Here is a 23,466-nt window from a genome sequence, read left to right as displayed (position 1 = left end):
AAGCATACAAAGTATGTATATGCAAGATCAGCATGATAAAAACTATAAACATCAATGAAAGGAATCAGAGTAGATCTGAGTAAATGGAGAGAGATATTGGTCTCACATTAAATCCAATAGATAAAAACATACAAAGTATGTATATACAAGATCAGCATGATAAAAACTATAAACACCAATGAAAGGAATCGGAGTAGATTTAAGTAAATGGAGAGAGATATTGGTCACAGTTTGGAAGATTCAATGTTGTTAAAGATGTCAATTCTCCCAAAACTGATCTACAGAGTCAATGAAACATTAATAAAAATCTCAGCAAGATGTTTTTTGTAAAAATCAACAAGCTGAATTTAAAATTTATATAAAAACACAAAGGAAACAGAAAAGCCAAAAAATGTGGGGAAAAAAAAAAGGAAATTCAAGGAATCGTACTACCTGACTTCAATACTTACTATAAAACTATAGTAATCAAGACAGTGTTGTACTAGAGAACTGACATACATACTTAGTTCTGCTATGATGCTTGTCTTAAAAATGCAAATTTGTTCCAATATAATTTATATCTTACTGTTACCTTTCAGAGATTTGCACCACTCCACAAAGGTCCTTTGCTGTACTATTTTGTGACAAAACTAATATTTAACACTAGAATTTGCTTGGTGGCTAACATGAGCTTAATTTTTCAGGTTGGTTTATGTGCAATTTTATCCACAAGAAACACTGGGTAAAACACTAGAAAACTGTACCTAGTTAAACCAAGCCAAGCAGAAATACATACACGAACATCAGCATATCACATGTGTTATGAGCTACTCCTGTTCACCTACAGTATTAGAACTCCCAATTCCAGATAATCTACCTTCCACCTTTTCACAATAATGTACAATCTGCAATCTTTCCCATTTTACAAGCAAATTTCAAGAATTTTTTCATGGTAGTATATCATATTTATTGCTGTTCAGTTGCTCAGAAATGTCGTGTTGAGGATGCCATAGACTACAGCACTCCAGGCTTCCCTGTCCTTCACCATTTTCTGGAGCTTGCTCAAACTCATGTCCATCGAGTTGATGATGCTGACCAACCATCTTATCCTCTGTCATCCCGTTCTCCTGCCTTCAATCTTTCCACATAAGGGTCTTTTCTAATGAGTCAGCTGTTTGCATCAAGTGGCCAAGTATTGGAGCTTCAGCTTCAGCATCAGTCTTTGCAATGAATATTCAGGGTTGATTTCTATTAGGATTGATTGGTTTGATTTCCTTGCAGTCCAAGGGCCTTTCAGGAGTCTTCTCCAACACCACAGTTCAAAAGCATCACTTTTTTGGCCCTCAACCTTCCTTAAGGTCCAGCTCTCCCATCCATACATGACTTCTGGAAAAACCAGAGCTTTGACCATACAGACCTTGGTCAGCAAAGAAATGTCTCTGCTTTTAAATACAGTGTCTAGATTTGTCATAGCTTTTCTTCCAAGGAGCAAGCGTCTTTTAATTTCATGGCTGCAGTCACCATCTGCAGTGATTTTGGAGCCTGAGAAAATAAAGTCTGTCACTGTTTCCATTGTTTCCCCATCTATCTTCTATGAACTGATAGGACCAGATGCCATGTTCTTCATTTCTTGAATGTTGAGTTTTAAGCCAGGGTTTTCACTCTCCTCTTTCACCTCAATCAAGAGGCTCTTTAGTTCTTCTTCGCTCTCTGCCATAACGAGTGGTGTCATCTGCATATCTGAGGTTATTGATATTTCTCCCTGTAGTCTTGAATCCAGCTTGTGATTTATCCAGATAGACATTATGCATGATATACTCTGCATATAAGATAAATAAGCAGGGTGACAATATACAGCCTTGACGTACTCCTTTCCCAATTTGGAACCACTCCATTGTTTCATGTCTGGTTCTAACTGCTACTTCTTGACCTGAATACAGATTTCTCAGGAGGCAAGTCAGGTGGCCTGGTATTCCTATCTCTTTCAGAATTTTCCACAGTTTGTGTGATCCACACAAAGGCTTTAGCATAGTCAATGAAGCAGAAGTAGATGTTTTCCTGGAATTCTCTTGTTTTTTCTATGATCCAACGGATGTTGGCAATTTGATATCGGGTTCCTCTGCCTTTTTTAAATCCAGCTTGAACACCTGGAAGCTTTTAGTTCACAAACTGTTGAAGCCAAAATCACTATAGATGGTGACTGTGACCATGAAATTAAAAGATACTTGCTTCTTGGAAAAAAAAAAACTATGACAATTCTAGATACCATATTAAAAAGCAGAGATATTACTTTGCTGACAAAGGTTCATCTAGTCAAAGCTATGGTTTTTTCAGGAGTCATGTATGCATGTGAGAGTTGGACCATAAAAAAGCTGAGCACCAAAAAATTGATGCTTTTCAATGGAGGTGATGGAGAAGACTCTTGAGAGTCCCTTGAACTGCATGGAGATTCAACCAGTCAATCCTAAAGAAAGCAACCCTGAATATTTATTGGAAGGACTGCCACTGAAGCTGAAACTCCAATAATATGGACACCTGATGCAAGAACTGACTCACTGGAAGAGACCCTGATGCTGGGAAAGTTTGAAGGCAGGAAGAGAAGGGGATGACAGAGGATGAGATGGTTGCAAGGCATCACCGACTTGATGGACATGAATTTGAGCAAGCTCTGGGAGTTGGTAACGGACAGGGACGCCTGGTAAACTGCAGTCCATGAAGTTGCAAAGAGCTAGACACAACTGAGCGACTGAATTGATAACAGAACTGGGTATATATTGCCAGCTGATTTCTGACAAAGGTGTAAAAGCAACTTCATGGGGGAAAAAATGATCAGTCTTTTTAATAAATAGTGCCAGGATAACAAGGTATCAATATATAAAAGTCTGCTTAAAGGCAGAAACTGGAGAGGAACTAAAGAGGCCCTTGAGAGTGTGAAAGGGAAGAGTGAGAAAGCTGACTTGAAATCCAACATTTGAAAAACTCAGATCATGGAACACAATCCTATCACTTTATGACAAAGAAAGGGGGGAAAAGTGGAAACCATGACAGATTCTATTTGTTCGGGCTACAAAATTGCTGTGGACGGTAATTGTAGCCATGAAATTAAAAGATGCTTGCTCCTTGGAACGAAAGCTTTGACAAACCTAGACAGCGTATTAAAAAGCAGAGACATCACTTTGCTGTCAAAAGTCTTTATAGTTAAAGCTATGGTTTTTCCAGTGTCATGTACAGATGTGAGAGTTGGACCATAAAGAAGGCTGAATGCTGAAGAATTGATGCTTTTGAACTGTGGTGTTGGAGAAGACTCTTGAAAGTCCCCTGGACCGCAAAGAGACCAAACCAGTCAATCCTAAAGGAAATCAATCCTGAATATTCATTGGAAGGATTGGGTGTTGAAGCTCCAATACTTTGGCCACCTGTTGTGAAAAGCTGACTCATTGGAAAAGACCCTGATGAAAGATTGAAGACCAAAGGAGAAGCAGGAGGCAGAGAACAAGATGATTAGATAACATCACAAACTCAATGGACACAAATTTGAGCGACCTCTGGGACACAGTGGAGGACAGAGGAGCCTGGTGAGTTGTAGTCCATGAGGTTGCAAAGAGTCAGACACAACTCAGTGACTGAAAACAACAACACAAAAATCCATCCTCTACCATAAATAAACATTAACTCAAAGTGAATCACAGAACTAAGTGTAAAACTTAAAACTGTAAAATTTTTTAAAAGAAATATAGAAGAAAATCTTTGTTATCTTTAGTTAGGCAAAGATTTCTTAGATACAATTGCAAAAGTATAATCCATAAAAGAAAAAAGATGATAACTGGATTTTATCAAAGTCAAAACATGCTCTTCAAAATACACTGCTGAGAAAATTAAAAAGAAGCTACAGACTGGGAGAAAATATGTGAAAATCACATATTATACAAAGTACTTATACTCAGGGTATATTTTTAAAATCTCAGAAGTCAATAATAAGAAGACAAATTGTCCAATTTTTTAACGGCCAAAAATTCTGAACAGATATTTCTACCAAGAAACACATGAAAGATGCTCAATGTCACCATTTATTAAGGAAATGCAAATTAAAATCACAGTGAGATATTACCATATGCCTTTTAGAGGAGGTAAAGTCAAAAATACTGACCATGTAATGGCAAGGATACAGAGTGGCAGAGCTCTCACATATCACTGATAGATATGCAAAATAATACAACTACTCTGGAAAACAGTTTGGCGGCTTCTCATTAAGTTAAACATACACTTCCCATATGACCAACTAATCCCACTACTTTGGTAATTACTGAATGGAAATAAAAATTTATGTTCACATAAAATCTGTACAAAAACATTTATAGTGGCTTTATTTGCCACTGTCTAAAACAGGAAACAACCCACATGCCCCTTAATTGGGAACTGGATAAGTGATCCATGGTGCCATCATAAAATGGAATACAACTCAGCAATAAAAAAAATTTATTGATACACACAACAATATATATAAATCTCAAATGTAATATACTAAGTAAATAAAGCAAGATTCAAAATATTTTATACTGTCTTCCTCTTTTTATTTCATTTTGTGGAAAAGCCAAAACTACAGAGCCAGAAAGCAGATTTGTGGTTGTCAAGGGTAAAGGGAGAACTAATTCATAATGTTAAATTCTAGGAGGTGAGATAACTGTCTTCTATCTTGATGCTGGTGGTAGTTATAAGACTGTATTTTCTCAAAGCTTGCAGAACTGTACACAAAAACATAATTAAGAAAATAACCTTTTCTATTTTGAGACAACTGTAGGTTCACATGCAATTATATGAAATACTACAGAAATCCTATTTACCCTTAAGCCAGTTCACCCCATGCTAATATCTTACAAAACTATGTTATGACATTACAACCACAATAATGACAATGATGCACTCAAGATATGAATTTCATTATCACAAGAATTTGAACAATATGATTTAATCTATGTAAATTATATATTCTATAAATGAAAAAAGTTATAAACCCTATATTTTTATTATAAAATGAAAAAAATAATACTTAATTTTAAGGCCCCTTGAAAATGATTTTCTAACCATATTCAATATTTTCATTTAAAAATTACTTATCCTTATATAATAACTGAATACATTATGATTTTCACTGTAATTTTTAAAAATCTTTTTATTGTACTACCAGGTTCTTTTTCTATATTTTAAGGCTTTAAACTCTACAATTCCATTTCAAAATTAAATGTAATAAAACCCAGTCTCTAAGGTCAGTTCAGCTGAATATAACAACATAGTTTATGGAAAAGAACATTGGCTTATTTGGCTATTCCAGAGAGAGGGAAGAGGGGAAAAAAACTATCTCTGTTACTTTTCAGAGATTTACATCACTCTGTAAAGGTCCTTTGCGGTACTACTTCTGACAAAACTGGCATGTAACACCAGAATTTGCTTGGTAATCAACTGACAAAAATTTTCATAATAAAAGTTAGCTACGAGATTGAATAAGACATATGTTAATCAGTGGTTTTTCCAAACCACTAATTTGAAAAGAAAATGAAGAAATCAGCTATATAAAGGGTTCAGGGTGGGGCTATGTTTGAGGAGGGAGTATATCTTTGTTTCTTTACATGACTCTTTTAAAGACTTTAAATTTCAAAGTGAAAGTGAAGTCACTCAGTCATGCTCCACTCTTTGCGACCCCATGATATGTAGCCTGCCAGGATTCTCCATCCATGGGACTTTCCAGGCAAGAATACTGGAGAGGTTATCATTTCCTTTTCCAGGGGATCTTCCCAACCCAGGGATGGATCCTGTGTCTCCTGCATTGCAGGCAGACTCTTCACCATCTAAGCCACCTTCAAAAGCATGCCCAGAATACAGTATGAGTATCTGCTGCTGCTGCTAAGTTGCTTCAGTCGTGTTCCACTCTGTGCGACCCCATACACGGCAGCCCACCAGGCTCCCCCATCCCTGGGATTCGCCAGGCAAGAATAATGGAGTGGGTTGCCATTTCCTTCTCCAATGCATGAAAGTGAAAAGTGAAAGTGAAGTCACTCAGTTGTGTCCAACTCTTAGCGACCCCATGGACTGCAGTCTACCAGGCTCCTCCATCCATTGGATTTTCCAGGCAAGAGAACTGGGGTGGGGTGCCATTGCCTTCCCCGTATGAGAATCTACTATATGTAAACTATTACAGATGAATGCATTTGCAGGGCAGGAATAGAGATGCAGATGGAGGACTGTTGAAAACAGCAAGGGAAGGAGAGGGTGGGACGAGCATTAACATATAAATACTTCCATGTGTAAAATAGAAAGCTACTGGGAAGCTGCTGTATAGCACAGGGAGTGGGGCTCAATGCTTTGTGATGGCCTAAATTCTGAAAGATGACGCTGTGACAGTGCTACACTCAATATGTCAGCAAATTTGGGAACCTCAGCCGTGGCCACAGAACTGGAAAAGGTCAGTTTTCACTCCAATCCCAAAGAAAGGCAATGCTAAAGATTGCTCAAACTATCGCTCAATTGCACTCATCTCACACGCTAGTAAAGTAATGCTCGAAATTCTCCAAGCCAGGCTTCAGCAATACGTGAACCATGAACTTCCAGATGTTCAAGCTGGTTTTAGAAAAGGGAGAGGAACCAGAGATCAAATTGCCCACATCCCCTGGATCATTGAAAAACCAAGAGTTCTAGAAAAACATCTATTTCTGCTGTATGGACTATGTGAAAGCCTTTGACTGTGTGGATCACAATAAACTGTGGAAAATTCTGAAAGATATGGGCATTCCAGACCACCTGACCTGCCTCTTGAGAAACCTATATGCAGGTCAGGAAACAACAGTTAGAACTGGACATGGAACAACAGACTGGTTCCAAATAGGAAAAGTAGGACGTCAAGGCTGTATATTGTCACCCTGCTTATTTAACTTACATGCAGAGTACATCATGAGAAACGCTGGACTGGAAGAAGCACAAGCTGGAATCAAGATTGCCGGGAGAAATCTCAATAACCTCAGATATGCAGATGACACCACCCTTATGGCAGAAAGTGAAGAGGAACTAAAAAGCCTCTTGATAAAAGTGAAGGAGGAGAGTGAAAACGTTGGCTTAAAGCTCAACATTCAGAAAACGAAGATCATGGCATCCGGTCCCATCACTCCATGGGAAATAGATGGGGAAACAGTGGAAACAGTGCCAGACTTTATTTTTTGGGGCTCCAAAATCACTGCAGATGGTGACTGCAGCCATGAAATTAAAAGACTCTTACTCCTTGGAAGAAAAGTTATGACCAACCGAGATAGCATATTCAAAAGCAGAGAGATTACTTTGCCAACAAAGGTCTGTCTAGTCAAGGCTATGGCTTTTCCAGTGGTCATGTATGGATGTGAGAGTTGGACTGTGAACAAAGCTGAGTGCCGAAGAATTGATGCTTTTGAACTGTGGTGTTGGAGAAGACTCTTGAGAGTCCCTTGGACTGCAAGGAGATCCAACCAGTCCCTTCTGAAGGAGATCAGCCCTGGGATTTCTTTGGAGGGAATGATGCTGAAGCTGAAATTCTAGTACTTTGGCCACCTCATGCGAAGAGTTGACTCACTGGAAAAGACTCTGATGCTGGGAGGGATTGGGGGCAGGAGAAGGGGATGACAGATGGATGAGATGACTCAATGGACATGAGTCTGAGTGAACTCCGGGAGTTGGTGATGGACAGGGAGGCCTGGCGTGCTGTGATTCATGGGGTCGCAAAGAGTCGGACACGAATCAGCGACTGAACTGAACTGAACAGAAAAGGGTGGGATGGGAGTTTAAAGAGGGAGAGGATATATGTATACATATAGCTGTTGCACTTGGCTGTACAGCAGAAACACAAATGTAAGGCAATTATACTCCCAATAAAAAATAATAAATGAAAAATGTAATTTCAATGACTAATTTTCAGATAGCCATAAAAATTACTTAAAACTTTTTGTAATGTATACATTTTTCCTTAAATATTCAGCTCAAGTACTGTGTGATTTAATTTTTTACACTGTATATTTTTTCTTCTCCTTTCTTTATAGAAATTACTTCTGAACTTTGTATCTCAGAAGTGATTCTGGTGACTCCAGATTACCTTTCCTACCCAGATTTGTGATACTGTAACACCCATTCTTGTCCAAATCCCTGACCCATCCATGGCACCTTCTCCTCACACTAGATTCTCAGTCTGCCCCTTCATGTATTTTCATTTCCAAGACTAAGGGTTCTTAATCGAGCTAATGTCTTAGAGTTATTAGTTCCTTTGCCTAAAAAGAGACCAGACCACCTTACCTGCCTCCTGAGATATCTGTATGCAAGTCAAGAAGCAACAGTTAGTGTGGGACATGGAATAAAGGATTGGTTCCAAATTGGGAAAGGAGTACATCAAGGCTGTATTATACTGTCACTCTATTTATTTAACTTATATGCAGAGTACATCATGCAAAATGCCAGGCTGGATGAAGCACAAGCTGGAATCAAGATTGCAGGGAGAAATATCAATAATCTCAGAAATGCAGATGACATCACCCCTATGGCAAAAAGCAAAGAGAACTAAAAAGCCTCTTGATGAAAGTGGAAGAGGAGAGTGAAAAAGCTGGCTTAAAATTCAACGTTCAAAAAATGAAGATCATGGCATCCAGTTCCATCACTTCATGGCAAATAGATTGAGAAACAATGGAAACAGCAACAGACTTTATTTTGGGGGACTCCAAAATCACTGCAGATGGTGACTGCTGCCATGAAATTAAAAGATGCTTGCTCCTTGGAAGAAAAGCTATGACCAACCTAAACAGCCTATTAAAGGGCAGAGAGAGATATTACTTTGCCAAAAAAGGTCCCTTTAGTGAAAGCTATATTTTTTCCAGTAGTCATATACGGATGTGACAGTTGGACCATAAGGAAAGCTGAATACTGAAGAATCAATGCTTTTGAACTTTGGTGTTAGAGAAGACTCTTGAGAGTGATTTGGACTGCAAGGAGATTCAACCAGTCCGTCCTAAAGGAAATCAGTCCTGAATATTCATTGGAAGGGCTGATGCTGAAGCTGAAGCTCCAATCCTTTGGCCACCTGATGTAAATAACTGACTCACTGGAAAAGACCCTGATGCTGGGAAAGATTGAGGGCAGGAAAAAAAGGGGACAACAGGATGAGATGGTTGGATGGCATCACCAAATCGATGGACATGAGTCTGAGCAAGCTCTTGGAGTTGGTAATGGACAGGGAAACCTGGCATGCTGACAAAGAGTCGGACACAACTGAGCGACTGAACTGAACTGAATTGAAAAAGAGAACTTGAATGGCTCACTGAAAGTACTATATATGACTCAGGACTTTTACCAGACTGGCCAAAGCATGCAAACCTGAAAAGGAAAAGCTGAACTCAGGAAGAGACAGCTGTGGAATGTTTCTGTCTGCAGACAACATGACTTATGTTCCATCTATAAATTCCACAGGTTGCTGATAAAAATGAGTAACACAGTTCACCAAATAAAAGACCAGAATAGTGAAAAGCAGAGATAAGGGATGACTTACTCTTCCAGATCAGATTTTATTTTATTTAATTTTTTATTTTTTTTTTTAAATTTCAAAATCTTTAATTCTTACATGCGTTCCCAAACATGAACCCCCCTCCCACCTCCCTCCCCATAACATCTCTCTGGGTTATCCCATGCACCAGCCCCAAGCATGCTGTATCCTGCGTCAGACATAGACTGGCGATTCAATTCTTACATGATAGTATACATGTTAGAATGCCATTCTCCCAAATCATCCCACCCTCTCCCTCTCCCTCTGAGTCCAAAAGTCCGTTATACACATCTGTGTCTTTTTTGCTGTCTTGCATACAGGGTCGTCATTGCCATCTTTCTAAATTCCATATATATGTGTTAGTATACTGTATTGGTGTTTTTCTTTCTGGCTTACTTCACTCTGTATAATCGGCTCCAGTTTCATCCATCTCATCAGAACTGATTCAAATGAGTTCTTTTTAACGGCTGAGTAATACTCCATTGTGTATATGTACCACAGCTTTCTTATCCATTCATCTGCTGATGGACATCTAGGTTGTTTCCATGTCCTGGCTATTATAAACAGTGTTGCGATGAACATTGGGGTACATGTGTCTCTTTCAATTCTGGTTTCCTCAGTGTGTATGCCCAGCAGTGGGATTGCTGGGTCATAAGATAGTTCTATTTGCAATTTTTTAAGGAATCTCCACACTGTTCTCCATAGTGGCTGTACTAGTTTGCATTCCCACCAACAGTGTAGGAGGGTTCCCTTTTCTCCACACCCTCTCCAGCATTTATTGCTTGCAGATTTTTGGATCACAGCCATTCTGACTGGGGTGAAGTGGTACCTCATTGTGGTTTTGATTTGCATTTCTATAATAATGAGTGATGTTGAGCATCTTTTCATGTGTTTGTTAGCCATCCGTATGTCTTCCTTGGAGAAATGTCTATTTAGTTCTTTGGCCCATTTTTTGATTGGGTCATTTATTTTTCTGGACTTGAGCTGCATAAGTGCTTGTATATTTTTGGGATTAGTTGTTTGTCAGTTGCTTCATTTGCTATTATTTTCTCCCATTCAGAAGGCTGTCTCTTCACCTTGCTTATATTTTCCTTTGTTGTGCAGAAGCTTTTAATTTTAATTAGATCCCATTTGTTTATTTTTGCTTTTATTTCCAGAATTCTGGGAGGTGGATCATAGAGGATCCTGCTGTGATTTATGTCGGAGAGTGTTTTGCCTATGTTCTCCTCTAGGAGTTTTATAGTTTCTGATCTTACATTTAGATCTTTAATCCATTTTGAGTTTATTTTTGTGTACGGTGTTAGAAAGTGATCTAGTTTCATTCTTTTACAAGTGGTTGACCAGTTTTCCCAGCACCACAAGTTAAAGAGATTGTCTTTACTCTATTGTATATTCTTACCTCCTTTGTCAAAAATAAGGTGTCCATATGTGTGTGGATTTATCTCTGGGCTTTCTATTTTGTTCCATTGATCTATATGTCTGTCTTTATGCCAGTACCATACTGTCTTGATGACTGTGGCTTTGTAGTAGAGCCTGAAGTCAGGCAAGTTGATTCCTCCAGTTCCATTCTTCTTTCTCAAGATTGCTTGGGCTATTCGAGGTTTTTTGTATTTCTATACAAATCTTGAAATTATTTGTTCAAGTTCTGTGAAAAATATGGCTGGTAGCTTGATAGGGATTGCATTGAATTTGTAAACTGCTTTAGGTAGTATCCTCATTTTCACTATATTGATTCTTCCAATCCATGAACATGGTATATTTCTCCATCTATTAGTGTCCTCTTTGATTTCTTTAATCAGTGTTTTATAGTTTTCTATATATAGGTCTTTAGTTTTTTTAGGTAGATATATTCCTAAGTATTTTATTCTTTTCGTTGCAATGGTGAATGGAATTGTTCCCTTAATTTCTTTTTCTACTTTCTCATTATTCGTGTATAGGAATGCAAGGGATTTCTGTGTGTTGATTTTATATCCTGCAACTTTACTATATTCATTGATGAGCTCTAGTAATTTTCCGGTGGAGTCTTTAGGGTTTTCCATGTAGAGGATCATGTCATCTGCAAACAGTGAGAGTTTTACTTCTTTTCCAATTTGGATTCCTTTTATTTCTTTTTCTGCTCTGATTGCTGTGGCCAAAACTTCCAGTACTATGTTGAATAGTAGCGGTGAAAGTGGACACCCTTGTCTTGTTCCTGACTTTAGGGGAAATGCTTTCAATTTTTCACCATTGAGGATAATGTTTACTGTGGGTTTGTCATATATAGCTTTGATTATGTTGAGGTATGTTCCTTCTATTCCTGCTTTCTGGAGAGTTTTTATCATAAATGGATGTTGAATTTAGTCAAAGGCCTTCTCTGCATCTATTGAGATAATCATATGGTTTTTATTTTTCAATTTGTTAATGTGGTGAAACACATTGATTGATTTGCGGATATTGAAGAATCCTTGCATCCCTGGGATAAAGCCCACTTGGTCATGGTGTATGATCTTTTTAATGTGTTGTTGGATTCTGATTGCTAGAATTTTGTTGAGGATTTTTGCATCTATGTTCATCAGTGATATTGGCCTGTAGTTTTCCTTTTTTGTGACATCTTTGTCAGGTTTTGGTATTAGGGTGTTGGTGGCCTCATAGAATGAGTTTGGAAGTTTACCTTCCTCTGCAATTTTCTGGAAGAGTTTGAGTAGGATAGGTGTTAGCTCTTCTCTAAATTTTTGGTAGAATTCAGCTGTGAAGCCGTCTGGACCTGGGCTTTTGTTTGCTGGAAGATTTCTGATTACAGTTTCAATTTCTGTGCTTGTGATGGGTCTGTTAAGATTTTCTATTTCTTCCTGGTTCAGTTTTGGAAAATTGTACTTTTCTAAGAATTTGTCCATTTCTTCCATGTTGTCCATTTTATTGGCATACAACTGCTGATAGTAGTCTCTTAGGATCCTTTGTATTTCTGTGTTGTCTGTTGTGATCTCTCCATTTTCATTCCTAATTTTATTGATTTGATTTTTCTCTCTTTGCTTCTTGATGAGTCTGGCTAATGGTTTGTCAATTTTATTTATCCTTTCGAAGAACCAGCTTTTGGCTTTGTTGATTTTTGCTATGGTCTCTTTTGTTTCTTTTGCATTTATTTCTGCCCTAATTTTTACGAGTTCTTTCCTTCTACTAACTCTGGGGTTCTCCAATTCTTCCTTTTCTAGTTGCTTTAGTTGTAGAGTTAGGTTATTTATTTGACTTTTTTCTTGTTTCTTGAGGTATGCCTGTATTGCTATGAACTTTCCTCTTAGCACTGCTTTTATAGTGTCCCACAGGTTTTGGGTTGTTTTGTTTTCATTTTCATTAGTTTCTATGCATATTTTGATTTCTTTTTTGATTTCTTCTGTGATTTGTTGGTTATTCAGAAGTGTGTTGGAATTTTTAATAGTTTTTCTCCTGTAATTGAGATCTAATCTTAATGCATTATGGTCAGAAAAGATGCTTGGAATGATTTCGATTTTTTTGAATTTATCAAGTTTAGATTTATGGCCCAGGATGTGATCTATCCTGGAGAAGGTTCCATGAGCACTTGAAAAAAAGGTGAAATTCATTGTTTTGGGGTGAAATGTCCTATAGATATCAATTAGGTCTAACTGATCTAATGTATCATTTAAAGTTTGCATTTCTTTGTTAATTTTCTGTTTAGTTGATCTGTCCATAGGTGTGAGTGGGGTATTAAAGTCTCCCACTATTATGGTGTTATTGTTGATTTCCCCTTTCATACTTGTTAGCATTTGTCTTACATATTGTGGTACTCCTATATTGGGTGCATATATATTTATAATTGTTATATCTTCTTCTTGGATTGTTCCTTTGATCATTATGTAGTGGCCTTCTTTGTCTCTTTTCACAGCCTTTGTTTTAAAGTCTGTTTTATCGGATATGAGTATTGCCACTCCTGCTTTCTTTTGGTCTCTATTTGCGTGGTATATCTTTTTCCAGATCAGATTTTAAACTGTTGTAAGCAGTTGTATTTAAAACCTGAGTGTCTAAAAAGCTATTAAAGTAGGTATTTAAAAGTTTTAAAAAGAAAACATAGCGACCACAGACAGTTCAAATCAACTCTGTTCAATTTATAATTTTTAATATGGAGTAATGAGTAACTTTTTTTCTAAACCAGGCAAGTCATGTAATATAGTTTGTTTTTACAAAAACTAGTAGATGGTATTACAGCAAAAAAAAAAAAAAAAAGAAAAAGAAAGAAAGAAAGGCTAAGACATAAAAACAATATAAATTATATATTAGGAAGTATACATATATTTTGGGAACATTCACTGTCATTCTACTGATCTTCACTATACAAACATAATTCCAGTATGAGGTTAATCAGGCTCAAAGCACAGTCATATAAAGGAACTTTTCTATAGTCTGCTGCTATTCCAGAGTAATCTGTTAAAAAGTCTATTCCTCTTTGGAGGATTTTTAAAGTGAACAGGTAAAGAAAAAAAAAAGTATCTTCTAAAAAAAAGATAATCTTCTAAGATTATTCTCGGGAAACTTAGAATGCTGAGGAAGACCATAACTAGAAAAGACATTCCTAAATCACTTGAGATCACTGGTATCAAAGACAAATAGCAAATAGCACTTTTGATGATAGTATTCAAAACGGAAGGAAGGGGAGGGAAGGAAGGAGGAAACAGGCACAGCACATAAGAAAGGAAGAAAAAAGAGAAAGAAAGGAAGAATAAAAAGAAAAAGGAAAGAAAAAACTGAAATGTCTTAAAATACATGCTTGCTATGAGTTATCTTTAACCAACCACACTGGATTATGGAAAGGTTAAACTTCAAATTAGGTTATAATCATTAAACTGTAAATTAGCTAGTATTTATCCTTGTGCACTTTCTTTAAAGAAATATTGGTGTCCCTTTAAAGGAATATAGACTGAATTATTTAAATATATACATAAATCAGTTTCTTTCCATTATAATCCTTGAGTCCCTTGCTTATAAATTAACATTGATTCTAAACATTTTTTGCTCCTAAGCCAATTTAAGCCCAAAAGATATAACAGCAGAGTTCATATTATAAGACTAAATATAAATCGAGTTGATATCATTATTCACCCAATTAACCTTAATGAAGAAGAGAGATAAAGGTAGAATTTATTCTACTCTTTCCCCACTTTCCTTCCTCACCTGAGACACTACAAGCATAATTTATTAAGAAAAATGAAAAGAATTAAATATAATTAGCTTTGAATTAAAGATTGTTATAAAATTAAAAAATACATGTTTTGTATAAAATTTCAAAACTCTGCTGTTCTCTCTTCATATTTTTCTTCCTTGTTCTCTTGTGTGTGCATGCTAAGTCACTTCAGTCATGTCTGACTCTTTGCAACCCTATGGATTGTAGCCTGCCAGGCTACTTGCCCTGCCCATGGGATTCTCCAGGCAATAATACTGGAGTGTATTGCATGCCCTCCTCCAGCGATGTTCCTGACCCAAGGATCAAACCCACTCTGAATCTGTTTAAATCTGCTTTGATTGTCTCATGTATGAGAAAGATACCCAGGTTGTGAGTCAATAAGATTTACTACTTTACTTGAACTTTGTCACATTTATTTGAGCTTTCAAGTTAACAACTTCATACTTTACTTTTACACTGAAGTGGTATACTTAAGAATTTAAAGCAAAATTCTGAAAGAGATGAGAATACAAGACCACCTGACCTGCCTCTTGAGAAACCTATATGCAGGTCAGGAAGCAACAGTTCGAACTGGACATGGAACAACAGACTGGTTCCAAATAGGAAAAGGAGCATGGCAAGGCTGTATATTGTCACCCTGCTTATCTAACTTATATGCAGAGTACATCATGAGAAATGCTGGGCTGCAAGAAACACAAGATGGAATCAAGATTGCTGGGAGAAATATCAATAGCCTCAGATATGCAGATGAAACCACCCTTATGGCAGAAAGTGAAGAGGAACTAAAAAGCCTCTTGATGAAAGTGAAGGAGAGTGAAAAAGTTGGCTTAAAGCTCAATATTCAGAAAACTAAGATCATGGCATTTGGTCCCATCACTTCATGGGAAATAGATGGGGAAACAGTGGAAACAGTGTCAGACTTTATTTTTTTGGGGCTCCAAAATCACTGCAGATGGTGATTGCAGCCATGAAATTAAAAGATGCTTACTCCGTGGAAGGAAAGTTATGACCAACCGAGATAGCATATTCAAAAGCAGAAACATTACTTTGCTGACTAAGGTCCATCTAGTCAAGGCTATGGTTTTTCCAGTGGTCATGTATGGATGCGAGAGTTGGACTGTGAAGAAAGCAGGGTGCCGAAGAATTGATGCTTTTGAACTGTGGTGTTGGAGAAGACTCTTGAGAGTCCCTTGGACTGCAAGGAGATCCAACCAGTCCATTCTAAAAGAGATCAGCCCTGGGTGTTTTTTGGAAGGAATGATGCTGAAGCTGAAACTCCAGTACTCTGACCACCTAATGTGAAGAGCTGACTCACTGGAAAAGACTCTGATGCTGGGAGGGATTGGGGGCAGGCAGAGAAAGGGACGACAGAGGATGATATGGCTGGAAGGCATCACTGCCTCGATGGATGTGAGTTTGAGTGAACTCCGGGAGGTGGTGATGGACAGGGAGGCCTGGCGTGGTGCGATTCATGGGGTCGCAAAGAGTCGGACGTGACTGAGCGACTGAACTGAACTGAACCTTTAAAGTGTACTGGTCCAAACTTGTTTGTAAAGACCATATCTTCATTTTATCTCTTTTTTAACATTCTGATAATTAAATACAGAATTTACTACCTATTTAAAACATAAGTAACCTTTTGAGATTGGCTCACTCAGCATAATGCCCAGTCCAAGTTGCTGCATATACTGCTGGGTAGTATTCTACTATATAGATGTACCCATCCATTTACTCTTTGAAGGACATCTTGGACATTTCTAGCCTTGGGCCATTTCAAATAGAGCTGCTATGAAAATTCATGTATAGATTTTTTAATATAAATTTATTGTCATTGGAGGTTAATTACTTTACAATATTATATTGGTTTTGCCATACATTTATATTAAACAAAAAGAAAACTCATGTATAGATTTTTTGTGTGCATGTAAGTTTTTATTTCTCTAGGATAAATGTCCAGGTATGTGACTACTGTACAGTTCTATTTGTATCATATTCTTAAAGTAACAAACTGGGAAATGTAGAGCAGATAAATGGTTGTTAAGAGTTAAAGAAGGGGGTAAGAATGTGATTATAAATGGACAGATATGGTTGTAGATCAGTTCTGCTTATTGATAATGATGATGGTATTCAAATCTACATATATGGATATAATGTCATGGAGACAAACAAAAAAAATGAATACACGCAAAAACCGGTGAAATCTAAGTAAAATATATAGTCTAGTTAGTTCTACTGTACCTATCAATTTCCTGAGTTTGACAACACAGTAGTAATTTTATAAAATGTCATCATATGGGAAGCTGGGTAATGGCACTATTTTTGCAACTTATTGTCAGTCTATAATTATTTGAAAGTAAAAGATTTTAATGGTATAATAAGGAGACTTTATGCCTAAGAGTCCTGAGAGAATTAGCAGAGTGTGTTATATACTATAAACACTCAGCATTCAAAATAAAGTAAAAAATAAAACGTGTTTTTACCAAAAAAAAAAAGAATAAAATGAACCTCTGATTATGAAACACCTGGTTTAAAAGTTTCTAATTCACTATATTTCAAATGTGGTAACTACTTATGATAAATCAGTCTAGACTGAAATAAAAATGATCTGCTTTCACCTAGAAAACCAAATGTCATTTCTTAATGAGGACAATGACACTATTGTATAATTTTTTGTATTACAATTAGAGCATATTGAGAGTTATCTACCCTTTAAATGAACTTTAGTTCACTAAAGAAATGAATAAAATGCAAATTAAATCAAGAGGAAAAACAGGCTTAGACAAATATACATATTAATAAAAACAGAAAACAGGCTTAGGATAGAATAAGAAAATTTGCATACCTGTTAACTTGATATGTCCTATTTCATCAAGCAAAATGCTGTAAATCAAAATTCATATTCAATAACACAGGATAAAATGTTCACATAAAATTTGATGTACCAGAAAATTTTGAAATGACTAATTTAAAATCAATGGGAATCTGATGAAGATTACTTTTTAAAGTATGTTTCATATAATTGTATAATTCATCTATATTTTCATAGAATCTTTAAAATAATAGACTTAATGAAGAAAAAAGTAGTAGAAATACTGGGAACAGGTATACATAAAAGGAATACAACTTTACTTTTCTGGCTTCAGGTCTCTATATACAATTCCTAATCGATGTAGATGATCCAAAGCAAGGGCTAGTTCTGCAAGGTAGAATTTCACATCTTCCTCTGTAAACAGAACCTAGAATAAAATAATAATTTACCATTTAATCTTTTTTTCAATGTTGCAGTTACTTAAATTTTGTTCTTTTAAAAACAGGAAACAGACAAATCTAGGCAAACAGGAAAATAAAACAAGTATACAGATGAAATTAACTTCTTTAAGAATCCTTCTCTCACTATTAATCATTTTAATGTGGATCTTCCTAAAATATATTATGCAGTTTGTATATCTATTTACACTGAATGTACCACACAGATTTACCTTTGAAAAATGATTTATTATCATAATTTAATTATTAATTTTAGTATACTAATATATAGGGATATTCTCAGGATCTTTACAATATATTGGTTATTTTGCTTTAGTACTGGAATTCCACTATTTCTACTATTTTCTCTTTCATTTTCTACTATCACTTCTCAGTGATAATTTTGCTTTTAGCAGGTCTACTAACCTAAAGCTTCTATTACTAATATAAGTTGTCAATTAGTAACTCTTACATTAAACACAATTCTAAATCCAATCCCTGACCTAAGGGGTAGCTCCAGGACTCTTCTGCCAGCAAAATATATGGGTCTGCTGCTGCTGCTGCTAAGTCACTTCAGTTGTGTCTGACTCTGTGCGACCCCACAGACAGCAGCCCACTAGGCTCCCCTGTCCCTGGGATTCTCTAGGCAAGAACACTGGAGTGGGTTGCCAATATGGGTCTAAAGGCACTGAATTCCTAAATCTTTTGTGCCTGGGAATAGAGTTACTATGATAAAGTGAAAAGTGCACTGGACTTAAAATTAGCAGTATAAGGTCTGACATGGCACTTAGCCCTCTGGGCTTAAGTTTCTAAACCTGTAAAATAAGGATAATAGTATCTGCTACATCTATTTAACAAGATTGTTTTAAGAGTCAGCTTAGTTTATGTGGGGAAAAAAAGCTTTGTAAATTATAAAATTCTATGTGTTCAATGATGAGGTGGTATTATTACAGGTCTACATCTATATTCATAAGTAAGTGTTATTTAAACACAAAATTGAGCACTATACAACCATTAGATGTAATTGTTAAGATTTAGCAAGGGCTTCTAATTGGCAAAACAAATGACTTGTCTAGAATTTTTTTTATTTTCATTAAAGAAATATATAGATTATTAAGAAAGTTCAAAATTTGAATGACATATCATAAAATCTTGAAACTGGCTTTTCCACTCAGAAACATGGCCACTGAATTACATTATGCCAATTAAGGTTACTAGTAAAATTGCTGAGAATGAGCAATTTAAGATAAATTTTGATACTCCACTCACTTTTTAAAATAATCTGCAGATAAACAAAGACTTTCATTATCTAAGTTTCAGGAGAATTCATTTGACTATTATAATGGCAAAAGTATAAGAACATTTTCACATGATATTTTATTAAGAAGAAAAACAGATGTTACCTATTTCACCTTTGAATAAGGCTAATCAAACATTCACTGCAATTTAACACATAAGAAAACCCTAAACAAAAATCTTTGAAACTCTAAAAGAAGAAACAGTCTATAGTTTAGTTTGTTGTTGTTGTTTTAGTCATAAATTGTTTGGGACTCTTTGTGACCCTATGGACTGTAGCCCACCTGCCTCCTCTGTCCATGGGACTTCCCAGGCAAGAATCTGGAGTGGGTTGCCGTTTCCCTCTCTAGGGACCCTGTGTCTCCTGCACTGGCAGGCAGATTCTTTACCACTGCACCACTAAGAAAGCCCAGTTTATAGCTTATGGCAATTATATGTTTTTCTAGGCAGGTTAGTTTATAATTCTGAGTGTCCTTATGTAAGGTGGTGATAACACTGACCTCATAAGGTTGTTTGGAAGATAATGAATGAAAAGTGACTAGCACATAATAGTAAGTTTCTTTATGTCCCTCATGAGGTTTTCCTCAAAGACAATTTCATAACAAGATAATATACTCACCAGTTTATAGTTTAAACTTTTCATTCATTATGTTATTACAATCTTCCAAACAATCTTACGAGGTTCGTATTATCACCACCTTATGTATGGACACTCAGAGTGATAAACTAACCTGCCCAGAAAAACACAGTAAGAATGCTCAGGATTTGAACTCAGAAATAACTGTCCCTAAGAACTCCCTGTTCCCCAGAATCCACTTTTGCCATATGCTATGTTAAAACTTTTATAAGTTTCAGGTTCACTACCACTAATGTTTTCCTAGTCACTAATTACCCTGAGTCTTCCCCCAAATAAAAATCATGTAAAACCCCAGCACCCTGAGTTAAGAAATGCTAGTATTTTTGTTTGCTCTTCAAGACATTCATGTATATATGTATGAGTGTGTACGTTTCAATATATTTGAGATCACACTATATATATACTAGTTAGTGGACTCCTTTTCTCCCACTTAATATCACAGGGATTCTTTTAATATCTTTAAAACTTATTTATAAAGAGTTTTCAATAGCTATACAATATTAACATACTAATTTACTATAGTCTACCTAATTTTTATTTAGGTTATTTCAATTTTTCACTGTTATAAATAAATCAGCAATATGCATATATATTTCTGATACTTATGGTTACTTCCCCAAAATGGATTTTATGAGAAATAAAAAAGCAAATACTATACAGTCAAGGAGAATAAACAGTCCAAGATTCTTGACATATATAACAAAATTATTTGTCAAAGGGTTATAATACTTTACACTTCCATCAGCAGCTTATGAAAGCACGTGTCTTACCATAGTCATGGCAGCACTGAAAATTACCCTTTTAAAAAATCTTTTCTAAACTGACAAACAAAGATGGTATCCACTGTCTTAAAATTTTATTCTTAGGCTATATATTTTTCCATGTCTAATGACCTTTCTAGATTTTTAGTGAACTATCAGTAATGTTTTTGCCTATTTCCCATTATCTGCTGTTTTTTTTTCAATTGGTAAAAATTCTTTAAATAATAAAAATGTCAGTTCATCATATTACATGTAGATATTTTCCCCACTTTGTGCTGGTTTTTAATGTTTAGTAATTCTTAATTTTATGTACACAAATTTAAATATAATTTCTGTATGATTTTACTTCATCACTTTCATGATCAATAAGACCTCCATTTAATAATCAACTACATGTGCTGTGCTGTGCTTAGTTGCTCAGCCATGTCCGACTCTTTGTGACCCCATGGGTTATAACCCACCAGGCTCCGCTGTCCATGGGGATTCTCCAGGCATGAATACAAGAGTGGACTGCCATGTATTCCTCAATCAACTACATATTCAGCTGCATTTTCTTTCAGAATGAATTTTTTTCCAGATTTACCTCTTCAATGTAAGTAAGATTTATCCTTGTAAGTGGTAGTGATAATTTAAAATGTTTTTTTTTTCTTTCTGAAATATCTAACCAATTTCTCATATACTGTTTACTGAACAATCATTTTCTTTGCCATTACCTTGTGATTCTTCTTCTACTATAATATATGATAAATCACATATACCAGAATTTTCCTGGAATATGCAGTATGTTTCTAATCTTGTGTTGATACTATGATGGTTTGCTTATAGTAGCAGCTTAATAAAGTTTTAAACAATTGATAGAGCGAGGAGAGGGTGTTCTTTATTTTCAAAACATCTTAGTTCTTTTCATTTACTTTTCCAAGCACACTGATAAAATCATCTTTCAATTTCATACAAGAATTCCTGTTGGGACTTTGTTTGAAATCTTGTTAGGTCTACAAGTTAATTCTGGAAGAACTAGCAGCTTTATAAGTATCAGTCATTCATCCCATTATATTTTCTTGACATTAGCAAAACATGGTATGGCCTAAGAGTGAGGGGTGTGTGTGTGTGTGTGTGTGTGTGTGTGTGTGTGTGCGTGTGCACATGTGTGTGTTTGTGAGGAAAGAAATTTGGGGAGGTGTCATTCCCTTATATATATATATCTCACACAAAATAAAATTCTTTTTGACATTAGCCAGTTTATTTTTTATTTTTTTAATAGAAATTTATTTATTTTAATTGGAGGTTAACTACTTACACATACAAAAATGTAGTTTTAGAAGTGTCTTTCTAAGACTTAGAGAGTAAGTAAGTTCTCATTTTTGGTGATATGATATAGCAGCTTTTTTGTACAGATACATGAAGTAAAACCAATAAAAAAACTTATTAACAAGCTGTCTATAGAAGTAACCATTAAATAATTTCTTAGAAGCCTGCTTAATGATTATACTAATTTATTATCTTTGGGAAATGAATTTTAAATGCTTGTTATTACCTAATATTCCAGACTCAGGAATCAAAACTTACTAACTGCATTTCTGTGCTAGTATGAGTTTAGATAGTCTCACATAGAGAATAGAGGTCTGAAGGGTTTAAAAGAAAATCAGAAACAACTACAAGTAAGAATGTCTCAATTATTATTGTCACTTCTACAGTCTAACATAAGAAATCATGAATATCTGTTATACTGTTGAGAGAGTAATTTCCTAGGCAGGTTGATAAGAAGTCTAGGGGTCCCTAAGGAGAGAGGGGTCTGGAATTCTCAAGGAGGAAGAAAGGACAAATTTTTTTTTCCCCTCTCCATTCCTTAAGATTATATAACAATAATGTATCCTACTTGAGGACAGTCTCTGGAAAAAACCTTCTGGCTAACCTTGTTATCTTAAAATGTAAATTATGGGAGTAGGTCTAATGAGGTCTTTACAACCTCCAGATATTCTTTTGATTCATTGCAATAACTAATTAGAGAGTATATAATTTCATTGCTAACACTAGCAAGGGGATACTCTTTCTGCCCCCTTCTAATGCCTATGTCAGAAGCTTTCTCTATCTCCTTTATATTTTAATAAAACTTTATTACACAAAAGCTCTGAGCGATCAAGCCTCGTCTCTGGACCTGGATGGAATTCTCCTCCGGAGGCCAAGAATCCCGGCGTCTTTGTGTGGTTCAACAACAACCTTTCACTGTTGTCCCACTATATCTCAGAACCGTGTTTTAATAAGGTCCTTTAATAACCCTCGGGGAAGGGGTCCTAGACAGACCCTATCATACAGATAATTCTGTTCTATAACAATACATCAAAGTCACGGTCTATGTCCATGCATGGAATGTTCTACACTGGAGATAAGCAGATACAAGCCAGAGATCTCAGCCATTTAAGCAATGGCTAGCATCCCAGAAGCACATTGTTCCTTTCTCACAGCAAGTTCTGGAGCTCTGGGAATCAACAGTAGCTCTCCCACATTCAACATTTTAATTCTGGAAGTGAGATGTTGAATCATTACCACCCAGTTAAAATTCTACTTATTCTTAGACTATCACTTCAAGACAAAATGAAGTAGATAAGGGCAGGATTTAATCTCCCATCAGAAACAACTAAACACCAGACAAAATATATGAAATGACACTTTTCAAGACATTAGACATAAGGCAACAAAGGATAGTGAATACTGATTGAGAGATGAAAATAGCCTACAGTGTCCTAGCTTACTACCTAGAAAGAGGTCCTAAGCAGTAATGCAAGGAGGGTAAAGTCAGACAGAGCCTGGAAGACTCCTAAGTTGATGAGATGGATCT

General features: G+C 36.0%; 1 protein-coding gene across 1 annotated transcript in view; it reads right to left on the bottom strand.

The window, feature by feature from the left end:
* Positions 1 to 23,466, bottom strand: part of LOC102179926 (ribosomal protein S6 kinase alpha-6) — a 120,654-nt gene that overhangs the window by 5,614 nt on the left and 91,574 nt on the right. Inside the window, exons 8-9 of the mRNA XM_018044606.1 lie at positions 17,820 to 17,926; positions 17,533 to 17,570 (exon numbers count right to left, since the gene is read on the bottom strand). Coding sequence (XP_017900095.1) covers positions 17,533 to 17,570; positions 17,820 to 17,926 — 145 coding nt within the window. The remainder of the gene's footprint in view (positions 1 to 17,532; positions 17,571 to 17,819; positions 17,927 to 23,466) is intronic.

This window comes from Capra hircus, unplaced genomic scaffold (assembly GCF_001704415.2).
Source record: "Capra hircus breed San Clemente unplaced genomic scaffold, ASM170441v1, whole genome shotgun sequence".
In the NCBI taxonomy this organism is placed as follows: domain Eukaryota; kingdom Metazoa; phylum Chordata; class Mammalia; order Artiodactyla; family Bovidae; genus Capra; species Capra hircus.
Note: the sequence above shows the minus strand (reverse complement) of the source record. Positions and strands in the feature narration are given on the sequence as shown.